General features: G+C 39.3%; 1 protein-coding gene across 1 annotated transcript in view; it reads right to left on the bottom strand.

The window, feature by feature from the left end:
- The window catches only part of phex (phosphate regulating endopeptidase homolog, X-linked), a 32049-nt gene that overhangs the window by 8353 nt on the left and 5630 nt on the right, over window positions 1-18066 (bottom strand). The window contains exons 3-15 of the mRNA XM_050056886.1: window positions 17885-18046; window positions 17516-17599; window positions 16569-16795; window positions 13700-13768; window positions 11549-11665; window positions 11257-11340; window positions 9117-9259; window positions 8836-8929; window positions 5348-5476; window positions 5004-5105; window positions 1407-1484; window positions 487-590; window positions 335-393 (exon numbers count right to left, since the gene is read on the bottom strand). Of these exons, the coding sequence (XP_049912843.1) occupies window positions 335-393; window positions 487-590; window positions 1407-1484; window positions 5004-5105; window positions 5348-5476; window positions 8836-8929; window positions 9117-9259; window positions 11257-11340; window positions 11549-11665; window positions 13700-13768; window positions 16569-16795; window positions 17516-17599; window positions 17885-18046 (1452 nt within the window). The remainder of the gene's footprint in view (window positions 1-334; window positions 394-486; window positions 591-1406; window positions 1485-5003; window positions 5106-5347; window positions 5477-8835; window positions 8930-9116; window positions 9260-11256; window positions 11341-11548; window positions 11666-13699; window positions 13769-16568; window positions 16796-17515; window positions 17600-17884; window positions 18047-18066) is intronic.

An 18066-nucleotide genomic window follows, 5' to 3' on the forward strand; every position in this document is an offset into this window, starting at 1 on the left:
ATGAGGCAACGTTATTTGTGTTTAAACACTGTGATTTGTCAGGAGAATAACTATTATAAAACAGATCAAATTTGACCTGTTTTAGAAAGCACTCCTCATGTCCTCTCTGTCAGGTTTAGTTTGTTTTTAATGCAAAGCCCCAATTATTTCTGACAATGAAATGCCTACTCAGCCATTTCAAAGGTTTAATAATCCCCAAAAATGTATCCTAGGCAGATACTTAATTGAAATCACTGAGGTGCGGTGTGGCGTCAGCCTGTCTGGACAGAACTTAAGAAGTCAAGAACTTCTGAATACTTAAATAAAATATTAACATCTCAATAATCAATCTTACGGATCTGATTCGTGGAGGAACTGTAGAAGGCGTTCACAGTCGTTGGGTTTGTAAACCACCTGCAACACAAACACACGTACACATTATGGCATGAATGAGGAAATAAAACAAAAAGTCACAGCATGTCGACACAGATTAGTCCTGTCACTCACTCTGTACGTGGGACGCTCTTTCGGAGCCAGGCGATATCCGACTGGGCGATGAACTTCAATGTCTGCATCACATTGCCGTAGTAGTCCCTCTCACTGAACGCTAACTGAAGCATACACAAACGCAAATACACACTGTTAAGTACTGCACTTTTTAAAAGTAACCCCACAGTTAAGCTAACGTGTGCAAAAATTCTATTTGGGAAAAAAATATTAGTTTAATTGGCCTCTCTGAGCCTGTTTATACCTGGTTTTAACATGTGTTTCAGTGATTCCAACACAAGTGGACAGTTGAGACACATCACCGTTCACACCTATGTCTATCATGCGTATCCAGCTTACCACTTGCGTTCAGATGTTGTTACTGTTTACGACACGTACGCCACAAGTTTAAAGGACTCCATGCACAGCTATGTCAATACTCTCGTTAGCTGTTCGCTCGTCTTGTTAGCGCTTGTGTCGGTACAGCTGAAGATATCGCTGTCAGCAGAATTCAACATGTCTCCTTCTATAGGGCAAAATGACAGATGGTCACGCAACCCTTCATCCAACTAGTTGTAAAATGGGCAAGTTATAGAACATTACCTCAAGTCATCAAGTTTTCTTTAGGAAATTGAGGTAAAACAGGCTGAGTCATTATGTGAAGGAAGTACTTCTTTAAATGTTAAGATTTTTAAGATATAAGCACATATTTGCTAATCAAAAATCAATGCAACTAAGACAAACAGGTGATAAACATTTCTGCCCATGAATCTCTTGAAGTCACATTTATAGGCAAGTAGATGCAAGGAAAAATATAAAATAAGAAACAATCAAACTTATATTTTTTGCCTTCTTATTTGCTGATTTTACGTTTTCATTTCTGATATTAAGTTGTACCCCTGCTATGCTAAAGAACCAGCTTTTACTAGTGTTATACAAACCTCCTTTAAATCTTCATTGAGGTAGGTGTCGTTCAGTATAAACTCGGGGTAGCCAACCTTAGCCAGAACTGCATGAGCCTTGAGAGAGGGAGACAAGAGAGTGAATGTGACGGAGGATTTACACAGATTTTATATAATCATAAACACAACTGAATACGATTAAATTCTGTTACAAGGAATAAAGAGTGAGATTCACAGTCAAGGTGCCCTGACAAAAAAAATAATCCTAACACAGCTTTGTTACATAAGAGATAAAGAGCCAATGGGAACAATAAAGAGTTAGTGTTGAAGAAAAACTCAAGGTGAACTGGATGTGTTTAAATGCTTTCAACATCGTCGTTTCAACAGATTTGCTGGATGAGGAGAAAAGGTTCAAGGAGAAAAGAACTCCATTAAAGGAGCACTTAAAAGTCAATGGTCCTCCACATACAAAGACAGCAAAATGAATGACGGCACGACGCCGCTGTGTCAAAGAAAAACAAGGTCTTAAATCAAAAAAATGTGTGAGCACTCATAATGACATGAGAAGAAGCAGACACAGACATCAAAGTAATATTATTCTCATTAGAATTCGGTCAATATTCTGGTTTAAAGCCGCAGTAGGTATTCATGTTAAGAATAAGTTAAATAAGTGTGAGTTATTTGAAAGGGGTCATTCATGATGACAACACAGCAGCTCTACTGAGCTTTTAGCCTCTTTTAGCTTATTGCTTGGGCTTTTCATGTGACATCTGAAGTACCAGGTAGTGTCTGTGAGTGGCCAGCATTCAGCAGGTTGAGGGTGGCAACAGACAGAGCCAGTGTGTGTGGGTGGAGCTGGATTCTCTGGTGGCAGTGTCAGAGAGGAGGATGCTGTGTAAGTTATATGCCGTCTTGGACAATGTCTCCCACCCACTCCATGGTGAGCTGGTCAAGCACTGAGGTATATTCAGTGCAGGACTCATTCCTCTAAGATGCACCACAGGAAGTCATTGCTGCCTGTGGCCATCAAACTTCTCAACTCCTCCCGCAGAGTGTCAGACTCTGAGTTAAAAGACTGGCCTTTGGACTTGTTTCACCCAGAAGTCACTGTAACCCACAATTGATTTATTATTCATATTTTAACTGTTTAATATTTATGTGTAATATTAAGTTTATTAATAAATTATATGAAAAAAGGGGGAGGACTTGATAAGTATTCACCTCCTCCTTCTCCTTTTCAGACATGAAATACTTATCCTGTTTACTAAATATGTCTGCTGGGTATTCTGGTTTTGCTTTCTAACTTACATCTTTAATTTTCATTTCTTTTGCATGTTCGAAACAAATCTTCATCATCATCAAATATTTCTTTTAAGTAATGTTCTAAGTTATTCCTACTTATACTATTCTTGCATTAATATTTAACAAACTGTGTCACAAATATTTACACATTTTTCCAATTCTATCTATCTATCTATCTATCTATCTATCTATCTATCTATCTATCTATCTATCTATCTATCTATCCTCTAATAATTTCTCTATACCTAAAGAGACAGATTTTTTTGCTTGGGATTTGGTGTAAACCACAACGATGCTGCCCCTAAGTGGCCACCAAAAAAAGTGGCTTAAACTTAAAAAAAAGAAAAAAGAAAAAAAGAAATAGGTTTTCAGATTATTACAGTGGCTGTGGAGTTACTGTCCAGACTAATTTGGGACTTGACTCTCTAAAAGCTTTGTATTACACCTGAGGGCAGCACCTTACATCCAGCATCACACACATAGACTGTAAAAATAATGGACATAGCTACCATGACGTCACTCATTGGATTGTGGACTCATTGGATTGTGGACTTGTGTGACCATATTTGGCGAGAGGGTGGAGATGTGGAAGAGCGAGGGGTGGATCTGACTGAGAAGCTAAGGACGCAACGGCAGACAGCCTGTCACTCAATGCCTCCCGCCCTTAATTACGCGTAACTTTAAGCCTTAATAAAATGTAAAAGGGTAAGTTGTATAAAAAATTACCTCCCCACAATTGCAATCGATGCTGAAATTAGCTACAGAGACCAAAACTGTACCAGGCTGTAAACGTGTTTATTTCTGCTGTAAAACTGGGCATTTTAACATGGGGGCCTATGGGGATTGACTCACTTTTGGAGCCAGCCTCAAGTGGCCATTCAGAGAACTGCAATTTTTGACACTTCTGTCATTTTTACGTCCCGAGTCGTGTGTCTGATGCTTGTTCTTGTCAGCTCACTGTAGGTTGTCTTGTCATTTGTTGGATAAGCTAGTAAAACCTTAACCAAAAAGTTGTTTGTTAATGCAACATTTGCCTTAACCCCAAGAAAAAACCTACAGGAGACCTCACACCTAACTGCAACTTCAAACAGCGATGATGTTTCTTCTTTTTGAGATGACTGAGTTACAAAGATACACATAGATTTTTGCTCCTTGCACTGCTGCGCTGCTGCTGCATAAATAGACTTCCCTGCAGATTTTCAAATTACTTTAACCTGACTGCAGCTGAATTCTTAAAGTGACCATCATGACATTATAATGATAAATATGTACAACTAAATTGTGCTGAAATATGATATTTAGATGGACTACACTATGTCCAGCAACAAAAATCTATTCAGATGTATTCTGTATTCTGTATTCTGATATCAATGTGGTATCAGGCTTACAAGAAAGGCTATTTATTTCCATGTAAATATAAGACTGATGATTAAGGAAAACATGAATAGTATATTCTGTGTGTAGCATGTACTCGGTCTATTTAGCCTAATGTTCAAAGCTTTAGCCCATTCTTTGCCACTCAGTCCAACTTCTCATTTGCATCCATTCATCCATTTTCATCTGCTTATCCGAGGCTGGGTTGCGGGGGCAGCAGGCCAAGCAAAGCACCCCGGACATCCCTCTCCCCAGCAACGCTTTCCAGCTCCTCCTGGGGGACCCCAAGGCGTTCCCAGGCCAGATAAGATATGTAATCCCTCCAGCATGTTCTTGGTCTGCCTCTGGGCCTCCTACCAGTGGGACGTACCTGGAACACCTCGAACGGGAGGCACCTAGTAGGCATCCTGATCAGATGTCCGAACCACATTAACTGACCCCTTTTGACATGAAGGAGCAGCGGCTCTACTCTGAGCTCCCTCCAGATGTCTGAACTCCTTACCCTATCTCTAAGGCTGAGCCCAGCCACCCCACGGCAGAAACTCATTTCGGCCGCTTGTATCGGTGATCTCATTCTTTTGGTCACTACCCAGAGCTCATGACCATAGGTGAGGGTTGGGACGTAGATGGACCAGTAAATCGAAAGTTTCGCCTTCCGGCTCAGCTCCCTCTTCACCACCTGTTTCGTCATTTGCATCCAGCCAAAATAATTCAGTATTTTTCTGCTGCATTCCTACAAGGTGCACCTTGAACGTGCACTCAAAGCACGGGCTGAGACAGTCATAGAACTCGCCAAAAAATGCATTACTACGTCTTGCAAAACCACACCCATCCTTGTGAAAAAAAGTTTTTAGGGAGTTCTGGGATAGGACAGAGGAAATAGGAAGAAACAAAGAAAAAAAAAGAAAAAAAAAAGGAAATAGGAAGAAACATGGTGATAAGGCTGGCATCTGTTCTTGCCTTCTCTATGGCTCTCTTCTTCGTTGGATCATCCATCCAGTCGTTCTCCTTCTCCAGCATGTCGATGAACGCCCAGCGAACGCCCTGGATCAGCTCCTCCATCTGAAAAAACACACACTCAAATTAATTAGAGAGCGTTTACAAAAAATAAAGCGCCCGGTCTCACCGCCACATAAACACACACACCCGCACTGACGCAAATGACACAACATTAAATGCCTGACATCATCTCCAGGTGACACACAGACAAAATACACTCAACACGAACATCTGTTACACATATACAAAAATAAAACATGTGACCCACGATTTAGGCAATGATGTCATTTCCAGAACACACGCACCATGTGTTTCTTGTCCTCCTGGAAGTGTGTGTTGACAAAGAGGCGCCCGGTGGCATAAACAAGCGAGTTCTCCACGTAGTTAACGCACTTATCCCAACGCGGGGTCAGAGAGGTGGTTCCCGTGGTTACCTGGTGGGGATGTGAGAGACGGAGATGCAAGGTGACATTGTCTCTCCCTTCACATGGCACTAACTTACACTGTTAGTCTGTCAGCCTCTGTATCGTCACTTTGGGTGGGAAATTTTTGGGACTGACATTCAAATATGAAATTATTTCACATATATTATAATTTGTGTTTATGGCAGGCTGTGAAGTAAACTGGGAGCTCCCTCTGAAGTCTTAAAAATAGAAAATCGTGGCATTCAAAATTACATAACTTTCCCAGCTCTCTAATTACTGTCATGAACATTTGGGGACTTTGGGGACAGAGATTGAGAAAAGAGTGTTGGCTTCCTACTTATATTTTTTCAGGATTTTAGGCTTTCCTTTTTATGTATTCATATGAGGCTGAAGCTGTGTCCTGATTTCATACCTCGTACTAATTCCAATCAAGTTTTGAGTAAGTCACTTCCAATCGGAAAAGTGACAAAGTATACAAACTAACTGCACAGTAAATGACCCTGCAATGAGTGTTTTAAATTTCAAGACTTATTTATTCTCAAAGGCATTTTTATTCTTTATATACACTTGTCTTTGATTTATATAACTATTCGAATGCTTTTTATTGTCATATTTGTAACTGTAAAGCACTTTGTAACACTAATTTTGGAGAGTTCTAGGAGTAGAGTTGCAACGGTATGATATTTTCACGGTATAATAACATATCGCGGTTTCACAGTATAACAGAATTTATATCATTAGCAATCAGACTGACCCTTACAGGAATGAAAAACGGAAGGGTTATTGTCAGTTGAACAAACGTTTTATTACTATAACTGAAACTTGAAACCATTATGTCAATGGAAGTATGTGTAAAAAGTCTCCCCTTTGAAAATAACTAAAATAAAGGAGAGACTCTCAGTCCAGTTACATTTTTTTCCAATATCATAGAAAGGCAAATGTTGACAGTATAATAACCATCAACCTTTATATCATGGTATACCTTGAAACCGGTATATCGCTGCAACCCTATCTATGAGTTCTACTAACTTTCATACAATACACAAAGGAATTGAAGGAACTACTCACAGCTACAAAACAATTAAACAAAATGCAGCATCATTCAAAAATGACACTTTGATATGCTTTGGCCCATATCTTGCACTATTAGCAGGGTTCCCACAGTCATGGAATTCCTGGAAACTTATGAAAAAAAAAAAAAAAAAGGGAAAAATTTCCAGGCCTGGAAATGGTTTGGCATTGACGGAATGTTTTGGAGAAGTTCTGAATATACATTGTTTGGGTTATCATTTAAAATATGTCAACAAAAAAATCCCAATGCTGTATGTTCCCTGTATTACGGATTTAAAATCTAGTGCTGCACTGCATCACTGCTGAACTGTCACTAGTGTCACGTGATAAACATTGATGTATGCAGCTAATTTGCAGTGAGAGTGTCTCATGAGCGAGTCAATTAGCAAGCGCTTGCAAATTTGCTTACATCAAAATGCCCAAGAAGCACATTTTAGTAATGTATGGCTTACAAATAACAAATACATTAGGCTACATGGCTTGAGAGAGGCAGACTGTAGCCGCCTTTAATGTAGACTCTGCACCAAAACGTCTGACATTGGCAACATGGGGGAAACAGCTCTACTCAGCCACACTAAGGAAAAAGCATCAAGAAGATCAAAAGGCGACTCAACAGACTGCCAGCATCTGCACATATTTCACAGCATTTCTACCATCACAGCATCAGTAGAGCTGTGAGACAACTTCAACCAGCGCTCAACCAATCTACTGCCACATCCAATGACCTGCCTACTCATTTTAAACTACTTATTTAAAGCCATGGAAATGGGGTAAAATATGATGGCAAAGCATTGAAAATTAATTGGTAAAAATGGGTGGGAACGCTGTTTCAGGTTCAAAACAGCACAAGCAAGCAGGGTTGTAAAAGGATTTTAAAACATACTGACATCACTTGGAAGTTTTTGATGTGACAAAAAAAAAAAAGGGGGCTGTTTTTTTTTTTTTGTTATATGTTAAGAAGCAGCTGGATAGCTCATTGGTTAAGTTTAGGGGATCAATTCCTGGTCAGGGAAGAGCAACACATATCCAGTCTGGACCCTTAGGCAACACTCTTAATGCTGCTAGCCACTTTAGGATCAGTGAACCTGCAAACACAAGAGTCATACAGGCTCGGACATCACCTACATCAACAAGGTCCGCGTCAGGGCACCCTGATGAGAAATAGGCTACTAGAAAAGGACATATGGAATTCTTAGAATGCTTCTATACAAGTAACCCCAGTGAGAGGGGCTAGATGAAGAGGGTGTGGGATATATGGATACTTTGAAACCCAACATCTAGGCTGACAAAGCTACAACTCATAACTCAACGTTCGAACATCCACAAACAGTACGTTATTACAACTAGAGATTGATGAGGTACAACAAACATGCTATGGCAAGGGGGAACCAGGACAACAGGCCAAAGTGGGTATGTCATCATCATCATCATCCTCACACTCTGAGACTGGAAGCCTCAAGCCCTTACTACACAGTTTCCCTTACAACAAGGGCAAATGACCTGAGATTGAAAATCATAGATAAGCTGGAAACCCAGCACCCCCATAGTCACTAAGGCTAAGTGACAAAGTACCCTCTGAAAGTCTGCTAGATGATGTGAATGCAGTGCTACAAACTATCCCCACTAGGACCACAACTGAGACCAATCAGCTGATACAGTATACACTACAGCAACAGTAATCCTAGAGATGCTTGGCTACAAGATGAACACCATGAACTACTAAAAACATTACCCCCCATGGACACGGAGGCTGGAGGCCAAGATCAAGGAAACAGTTAGTCAACTTTCAGAGCTACTGAGAGGTGTGGGGAAAATATAGATATATATACTGACACTTCTAGGAATTGGGTAGAAATGTAGAAAGGTAGTGTGAGATCTGGACACAGCTTCAGTGGTACATTAAAGGCTTGCTTCGAGAGAGTCATTTGTAGTTTGTGCATTTAGAAGAAGTCTAAAGGAAGTCATGAATTAGTCTGACTCTGGGTCAGACGTAGAGTTTGTTAAATGAACTAGGAATTCAGGCCTCTTCATGTATACACTAAAGCTACATAGGATAATCTAAACCAAATTCCAGTGTTTCACAGCCAAACACTCTCCATACATGTTGTATAATGTGGGACAGCTACAAACCATGTATCTGCAAAAGGTCAACAGACCTACATTTCTACACAATTCAATGGGTTTAAGAGCCCCCCCCCCCCCCCCCCCCCAAACCCATTTCATTCTTTAGTTAATCTAATCACTTAAAAAATAATTGATTATGGACATGTATTTTGTAGATTTTTTTCAGTACCAACCCGAGCAAAATCCAGGTATCTGTAAAGGAAACGCCGGCTCAGAGTAGTGATCCTGGAAAAAACTGTCCTCCACTGTACGTAGTTAGCAACAGTCCTGGAAAGAAAGAGAAAGAGAGGAGGGACATTAATTAAAAACCTACATGTAATCTCATTATACATTATAATATACTTATAATGAGAGACAGGAGCCCTCAAGCCCCACTGTGTGCTCATCTGTCTGTGTGTGTTCTCTGTCTGGCTGTTCCCGTGTGGTGTGTGTGTGTGTGTGTGTGTGTGTGTACCTGGGATCTGTGGTGTTAATGAGCTTGAAAAGTTCCTTGAAGTACTGCGGCGCTCGGACGATGACGTTCTCAGAGGAAGAGACAGACCGAGCTGGGTCAGCTTTAGACTCCACTACAGTTTTTACAAAACTCAGCCAATCAAACTGCAGACAGAAGCAGTGATAGGGGTTATAATATTTATTAAAAAGACACTGAGGTGAAAACAAGCTATATTGGGATATAATTCACTTTATTTGCTGTCAGTTTTTTAAATAAGAGTTTATATCTCTTCTTAAAAGTGTGTACATATAATTTATGACATGATAAATACAAATACATGGTATTCTATTGATCCATACTTGGAGGAAGATCTTATTTCTAATGTTATGATGTTTAAATGATTTGTGCAGGATGAATAAAGACTTCTGGCTGCTTGTCTTACACCAGGGATACTAAAATTGCTTTACCTCGGGGCCACTTTTGCAAAATGACACCAGGGGCCAGTTAATAAACAAACATTAATAATATTTATCAGTAAAAAATGAACTGCTTGTTTTCAATCTGTCAGTGTTTGCTGTCCTCATTAATCTTTGCCAAGAGGCAAATCCAGTCGCAGTAGGCCCGCAGGTCAGGTGTACAGTACACAGGAGTGTTTCTAGGATTAGAGAACATTCAGGGTGTAGCCTGAGACTCTGTCTGAAGGATCCTCCCTTGGCATTTTTTCTTTGATAATAACGAATAATGATTTTTTTCATGCAGTGTGGAGCCTTTTTTACATTCAAAAGACAAAAAAATACCACAGTGTGAATCAATCTATCTTTATTGTGAATTCGAAAATGGTTGGCGGGCCACCTGGCACCCTATCCTGGACCAGATTTGGCCAGTAGGCCGCAATTTGAGAATAAGTGTCTTCCACCCTAAAGTAGGGGTGATCAAAGTTTAGATAAGTGCCAATTTACAGAGCCAGCATATCATCCAGGGCCACACAGGTTCAGGACAAACCAAGGCGGCCACTTTCACCAAGCATCCCCACACAAACTCTCCATCACTGAACTGTCTACCAGACTTAGCAATTTTGTGAACGACTGTACCACAAAGTTTGTCTATGTTACACAGTCATTACTTTTCACACGATCTGTGAGGACTGACTGCGGGGCAGATACGTCTCGGAACTGTTCAACCTTATGTTTGGTCTCGATCAAACTGTTCAGCCTTACATTTGGGGCCTTCACTCATGAACTTGTTGCAGGATTTGTGGTTGGTCTCATAATGGTGTTTAACATAAAATTCCTTGAGCACCAAATTCACCCGTATGAAACTGTATCCCTTTATTTGTCCCCTGAGGTCCGCTGAAGTAAGAGTTCATCCATTTTTCCTGAAACCTCCTTTTCTCCTCAGCCATACAGCCTATTTCTGGGTGGCTTTTCCATTTCATTTCCACACAGACTGCCAAGTTGTCAACTGAAATTGCTAATTCTAGCTAACAGAATGAGCATTGATGAATGAATGTGAGGTGCCATGAGTTGCCAAGCATCGAGTAGCTGTCTATGAGTTGTCACCCCTAATGTGACAGATGTTTGTCAGGGAGGTGCAGTTTGCTGCAATAGTCGAGTGTATTACTGTAAATGCAAGATATTGAAAATAAAAGTATTACAATTGGCTGCAGATGTGTAAAATAAAATGCATGCAACTCATGTCACCTTTGGACCCAGCACAGAATGTCTCTGGGGGCAGCCATTGGTCTGCGGGGCACACTTCGAGCAACTATGCTCTATTTGAATTTTTTTCAAATTTATGCGTGCATGTTAATGTATTTGGTCATGAGTACTTTCACACAGAACATGAATATTCCCCAATGAAAAAGCTTTGTATTTCTTTTTTTTAAATGAGGTTATTCTGATCTTTCACACTGCACTTAAAGGCATAAACAAATAACGTTGTGTGGAACGGACATCATATCACAACATCATGACAATTTTGCAACTGTCGCAGATTTTGCATCACTGCCAGGCAAGTATTTTCCACTGAGTGTCTTTTATTCGTCACACCTAGAAATATACAAAATAAACCATGAAGAAGCTGGTCCTGGTATGGTTTTGAGACATAAGGGAGGATCTTAATTAATTTTAATTTTTTAAAATGTAGTTGAAATTGTCTGTACCTGTGGTATGGTGCGCTGCAGGCGAGAGAGTGAGTATCTGTTGTACATGTTCTCACTGGTGCGGTTTTCATAGGGAATCAGGATCTGCAGACACAATGAACAGTCTTATTAACACATGACTGATTCTAAATTCCATCATAAAATAATTTCCTTTTAAGTTGATGAATCAATTTCATATTTCACAGTTAATAATGCAGGGTTATAATTAGCTCCAGAGCCATTCGGGCCTATCAAATCATCTCCTTTTCCATACATTCAATGAAGTTATATATATCTGACATGACGTCTTTACATGAGCAAGTTTGGTCTCGAAGGCGAGAGCCTTCTCCATCTGGGTCAGTGCTGCTTTCTCTGGAGCACCCAGCATGACGGCTGTATCTACCATCAAACTGAGCAGGGCTGCACGATACTGGAGAGAGGGAGAGAGAGAGAGAGAGAAAAAGAGAGGCAGAAAAAGGCAGAAAGAGGCAAAAACAGACAAATGTCATTTGATCTTTCATCGCTGTAAGCTACTGTCACTACAACTATCAAACATCAGACACCATCAGACATCAATCAACACTTCCATCTGCACTGAGATACTATATTACCACTACATCAGTGTTATGTTTTTATTACCTGTTTTAAGGGGACAGATAAACAGCTGCAGACAACACTCATTAAATAATACCATTACCATTTAAAGCTATAGCTAAGTTTAAAAGCCTGTGTCCAAATAGGGGAGGAATATACGTACTGTTAAGATAAAATTATCATGAAAATGCATTTAAAAATAAACAAAATAAAATACAGACAGATCATCAACAATGATGATGAACATTTAATCATATAGTACTTTTCAAAACAGATGTTACAAAGTGCTTCACAAAACAATAAAAGCAATAAATGAAAGAGTAAAAAAAGTAACTGTTAAAACAGAACATACCAATAACAATAAAATATTAAAACAGAGTGCTAAAACAAGGTGTTGCAAAAACAGATATTAATTCATATATGTCTATGAATATATGCACAGATAAACCAAGCGCAAAAATAATAACACCCATTGTAATGTATTCATATATATGGATGTAGGTACATCTGTATGCCAGCATGAATGAACATATGTATGTACTTAGAAATATCATTTGTAGTGACTTTTAACAAAATGTCTAAACAAGCCACTGAGGGGTGTACAGGTGGCAATCCATTATTCTCAATACAATATACACATGCTCACCATAACATAGAAGAACAACAGCATTGTTCATATTTAATCAATAATACATTTAACAACTTCAGTCTTCCATGCAGATACTTCATGCTTACACAACATGCTTCCGTAACACGGTCAAAACCTTTCTACACACCTGATTTCCACTACCTGGAGCTCACCTGTATGCACTTCACACATGAATGCTCCACCCTGTGTTCAGTTTCATAGCTGCATGTGTACATTTATATTTACCTTGTGTTTAGATAAGGATAGAATAAACAAACAAAACTACATTATAGCTCCAACGATATTCATACATGTGTATATATGTATGTATGTATGTATGTATGTGTATACTGTATGAAGGAATAGCTTTCTCTTTCTTTCTTTCTTTTTCAGTCTTTCTGTTTGTATCACCAGATGTATAAAATAATAATAATCACAATAATTGCAAATACATGTAAATATATGAGATGTGTTTTGGTTGTGCTGATTCATGAATTCATTGCAATAACTATAAAAAAGCAATACAACAAAAAAGTAAGTAAGTAATGGAAATTTATAGATGGCAGAAGAAAATAAGCTTAGCTATTAAACAATGACACAGGTTGATATGTGGATTGTTTGAACACATATCAGGAGCCCTTATATCTACTGTTAGCCTTTTTTATCACTTATTTTTCATTGCAAAATCAGCAAATAAAAAGAGACAACCAATTGCTGATTGCCTGCTTGTTTACTGTTTGCTCCCCTTTGTAACCTAAATTAAAGTCTGTCCTCTGACTTTATGTAGACCTTTGTATGTGGGTGAAGAATGTATTATACCACCGATAGTGACAGTGTACTAATAGAATGACAGTGGGAGTTTTTCCAGTTGAGAAAAATTAGTCGCTGCATACTAATTGCATTTTTATTCTGGCCTAATGAGGCAGCTATTAGTGGAGCAATCAGTATCATCTGCCTCTTCTACAATTCAAGACTGCGTCGCATTTCCGAAAATGTTGACTGTGGAAAAAAGCTCTTGTTCCAATATAATATAATATAATATAATATAATATAATATAATATAATATAATATAATATAATATAATATAAGATAAAACCCAACATTAACTGCTGATATGTCAAGTGGCTAAAAAAAATTTCTGCTATAAGTCATCACTCAAGCAGGGAGGAAATAGCTGCTGCAGGAAGAGGAGTTTTTAGATGACAGGTTAAAAAGGGGTGAAAGATGAAGCAGAGACTCACCGCCCGGGCCGAGGAAGTGTTGGTGATGTAGTCCTCCCTGGAGGGCAGAGACAAGGACGCCTGATCGAGCTGCATGAAGATGGAGAGCAGAGGTTAGCTTCTGCTGCTTTTTGGGGTTGTTTATCTTTTGACTTTGGCTGCAGTGACAAAAAGCAAAATGTGACGGCACAAAGCACCAAAATTGTATCTGCCTACACGTCAATGCTAGAGGTTTTACATCTTTTAAATACAAACTGTGTAGATATGACATTAGAGGTTACTTTTTTCCCCAAATACCCTTCAGGCAACCATTAAATTACATTATTTTCACAATGGTACAAAAATCAGTAATCCATTACAGTCAAAGTTACTGTTTTGAATCCCTTTCGTTCTGAGTCTAAGAAGGCTATGACATTTTTTATTTGCGTTAGTATCCACCAATGTATAAGAGTACACATGGCTAGTTCCGATTTGACTAATAGTTGTGTAGTAGGAAAAAAACCCATCATGCTTAATGAAAAACAAAAGAGGGCTGCAGTGTTTGTAACCAAAGAACAAAAAGGATTTGCAAACCCAAATCAATGAGATTTGTAATAGATGTTTTAGTAATGAAGCTGTGAACAGGGAAGTTTGAAAACTCTTTTTGATGGCACTATCAAGTACACCAAAATTTGAAAGTCATCAGGAACAAAGCTTTTAACCATGTGATTTGCTCAAGGCTGATGTTCAGCAGCTGACTTTCAAATTTCAGCTACCTTGATATCACCAACCAGAGAAGTTTCTAAGAGAGTCCCTGCTTAAAACTGCAAAAATCAAGGTGGCTAAATATTTGCTGTGATGGATCACGTCCTGCAGTGCAACATTTGTCAGGTCTCTGCAAGTCAAATTTCAAACTGAGCTGGCAAACAAATGGCTACCTGGAAGGTAAGAAATCAATCAAAAAAGATGGGCTGTGTCTGAAATCACTCATTTCTCACTACACAGTCCACCATAGGGTGACTGTGCCATTTTGTAGTGCTGTCCGAAAGTAGAGTGGGAATTATTATACCCTATATAGTGGACTCAAAGTATCCCACAATGCATCTTGAAAAGTAGTGTACCATCGATGGTCACTAACCAAGCAATATATCCCATCATGCATTGAGCTGAAAGAACAGATGGACTTTTTTGGATGAACAAAGAGAAGGACAAGAGGAGAGAAAGCAGCTTGACTACAAGCTGTTGTACATGTTTAATAGTTTCTTAGCCATGTAATACATTGTCAAATTAATGTGTAGTTGTCAGTCCTATAAGAGATTTTTTAAAAATTGGACATTAATATTTCTCTGGTGTCTAACATTACTGTACAGAGAGGGGCTAACGCTAGCTGACTTTAGCAAGCTGGGTTGCTACTAGCCCTGATTTGTGTCGCACTGGCTTAATGCATAACATTACACATTACATTAGTGGTAGAGTTTGAAATCACACTGCTCTCTTTCTGCTTTTCTGTCTGCCGCTGTAACGCCATTAATGGGCCTATATTTAATGTGAGCAGAGCAGCACATCACAACACAGTACTTTGTAACATTATTTATCAATTTGGGGTAAATCCACTCACTATAATATCACGTATTTATCACAAATATGCATGCCAGTGTTTGTTATAGATGGTTCACCAGCCGACGTTGAAATGGCACATTTTAATTGTTGGATGGAAATGAAGTAACAGTGATATTAATGGAGCAGAGAAAATTACTCAGGTAGTGTCTGAAAGTGTTTTTCATGTTGCAAATGAGCTCACGATATAGTCCTCTACATAGAACCCACAGGGAGTATGAATGACTGGATGATTTCAAACACAGCCATGGTATGTTTTTGGATAATGGTCTGCAGCAATATAAAAGTATTCACCATATGCACTTGATTGATTAAAATCCACAAACCACAAGTATTGTCCTTAAAAGGAAAAATTCCATATTTGGGGGAATATGCTTTTGCACATTTTTGTCGAGACTTTGATATAATAACACTCTCATATTCACATTGTTAAATATGAAGCTACAGCCAGCAGATGCTTTCGTTAGCTTATGACATACAGTAAAGACTTGAAACAGGGGGGAACAGCTAGCCTGGCTCTGTCCAAAGATAACAAAATCTGCCTACCAGCACTTTAGAATCTCACTAATACCCCTTTTCCACCAAAATTTTTAGATTTTTTTTAAACATGCAAACACCCACTAAAAACAGGTGATAGACCCCTTTCCCATTGCCAGTAGCCCAGAGGTTGGGTACACGACTTTGCAGTAGACGAGTATGCCTTTCTGTTTTGATTTTTTTCTAGTGTGTCATGTTTAATGACTCATACAGAAAACAGGTTGGTAAACAGTAGAAAGCAGCATGGAGGCTAGTGAAAATCTTACAGTGGTTACTTCTTTTTTATGTTTCTTACTTATTCAGTCTCCTTTTCAAACTCAGCACCGACTCAATTTGAATGAATGTACAAGTGCTGCTTGGGTGGAAATAGAGAGTGTTTCATGGTGGCCCGACATTGCATTGCGCTGGTAAAAGGGGCTGAAGTTAGCACATCCACATGGGCGTTATATTTCCATGTGCCTATCAGAGCCAATCAGAGCTGGAGCCAATAAATACCTATGACTACAACAGAATCATTTGACCCAAATGTGAATGTCGATTGTAATCTTTCCCATCAAATAAAAAACCCAGATGTTAGCTGGTGTTAGTGTTTTTTTGTTTACTTTTTGTACAGTGGAAAAGAGGCGTAATTAACACACTGTATATCTTAATCGTTTAATTCGTTCAAAAACTGGGGTGTAAAAAAGACAACCTGTGGCGTTGAACAAATAAGCATTTTTTCCAAATGCATGCATCAAGTGAACTGTGGATGTCTGACCTTGATGATGTAGTGCAAGGAGTTTTTGTCATCGGGGGAGACGTACAGGCGAATCAGGACACTCTTACTGTGCTGGTTCCTCATTTCTGCCAGGGTCTTCAGGAGGTTCCACTCGCCTGCTGACCACTGATACTCCCCGCCGAGCCCATCCCCCACAACAGGCCACCGAAACTCAGGCTGTCTAAGTGTTTTCAGCATTGGTTTGGTGTCCATCTGCTCCAGTATAGCTATGTAAGCAAACACAGAAATTAAGAAATTAGCATGAAGTACGGCATTTTGTTTGAATGGTTGCTTTTACTACTTTTCAGGTTGTATTTTTTGTATTTAGATGCTATTTTCCCTTTTTGTCATCTGTTGTATCTTATTGCTTTTGCCTCTGCAGTGACCTAGATCTGCCATGGCAATCAATAAAAGCTCATCTTGTCCTGTTTCACACTATCGCTGTGTCTTTGTGTGTGCTCTTGACTTACAGTATCTTTGTGGGGACCTGTTTGTAGACATGGAGAATGGGGACATTTTGATTGTGAGGACATTTTGGTTTGTCCTCACTTGTTCAAAGAGCTGTGACTTTAGATTTGGTTTGAGCATTAAGGTTGAACATAGGTTTAGATTTCAGTTAGGTTAAGTGTTGGGAGTCAGGCATATAGTTTGAAAAATTGAGGCTGGTAAACAATAGTCCCCACAGTGCTATACAAACGTATCTGTGTGTGTCCAGTTTTATTACTCACACCCTGGGGATAAATAAAAAAGTCACACATTATGGGGCCTCAGTTCCCATTTAAGGTTATGGTTGGGATAAGGTCAGGATAACGGTATAAGCTGGTGTTAGGCATCTAATGGATATGGTCACAGTTAGGTTTAGTTCCCAAAGAATGACTGCAGGTCAATGCAATGTCCTCTTAACTGACAAAACCAAGTTTGTTTGTGTGTGTGTGTGTAAGACTCACTCTCATTCATACAGGAGCGGTATAGGACCTTAGCCTTGGTTACAGCTTCCAGTTCATCAGGGTCTGAAGGAGCTTCCAGTAACTCTAAGGGAGAAAAACAATCTATGTCATAACTCAGAGGTCTAACAGTGAACTGTACCTGAATTCAACTTATACTATATACTGTATCTGGCAATAGGAATACAACACCTGGTTGTGAAATAAAATGGACACAAGGTCAGTCTTGCCTTTTGAGTAAGTGATGTGTACACCAGAAGAGCTCTTGCTTTCTTTTGATTGTTAAACATTAAACATTCTGTTTAATTCACATGTACTTGTAACAGGGTGGATAAACTCAGTCGTTGATGGGAAATTTGTAAGCCAACACACCTTTGAGTCGAATGTCTACATGCTGCCGCAGCCAGGGGTAGATGCCATACGATGAGGAATCTTCCGGGATGGGGTTCTCCTTTAACCAGCCGCCACAGGAGTAAGTATAGAAATCCTCGCAGGGGTTAATAGACTTATCCATTTTGTTAAGAATGGACCCCGCTACAAGAAGGAAGGTGACA

Source organism: Epinephelus moara, chromosome 11, assembly GCF_006386435.1.
Source record: "Epinephelus moara isolate mb chromosome 11, YSFRI_EMoa_1.0, whole genome shotgun sequence".
Lineage (NCBI taxonomy): Eukaryota > Metazoa > Chordata > Actinopteri > Perciformes > Serranidae > Epinephelus > Epinephelus moara.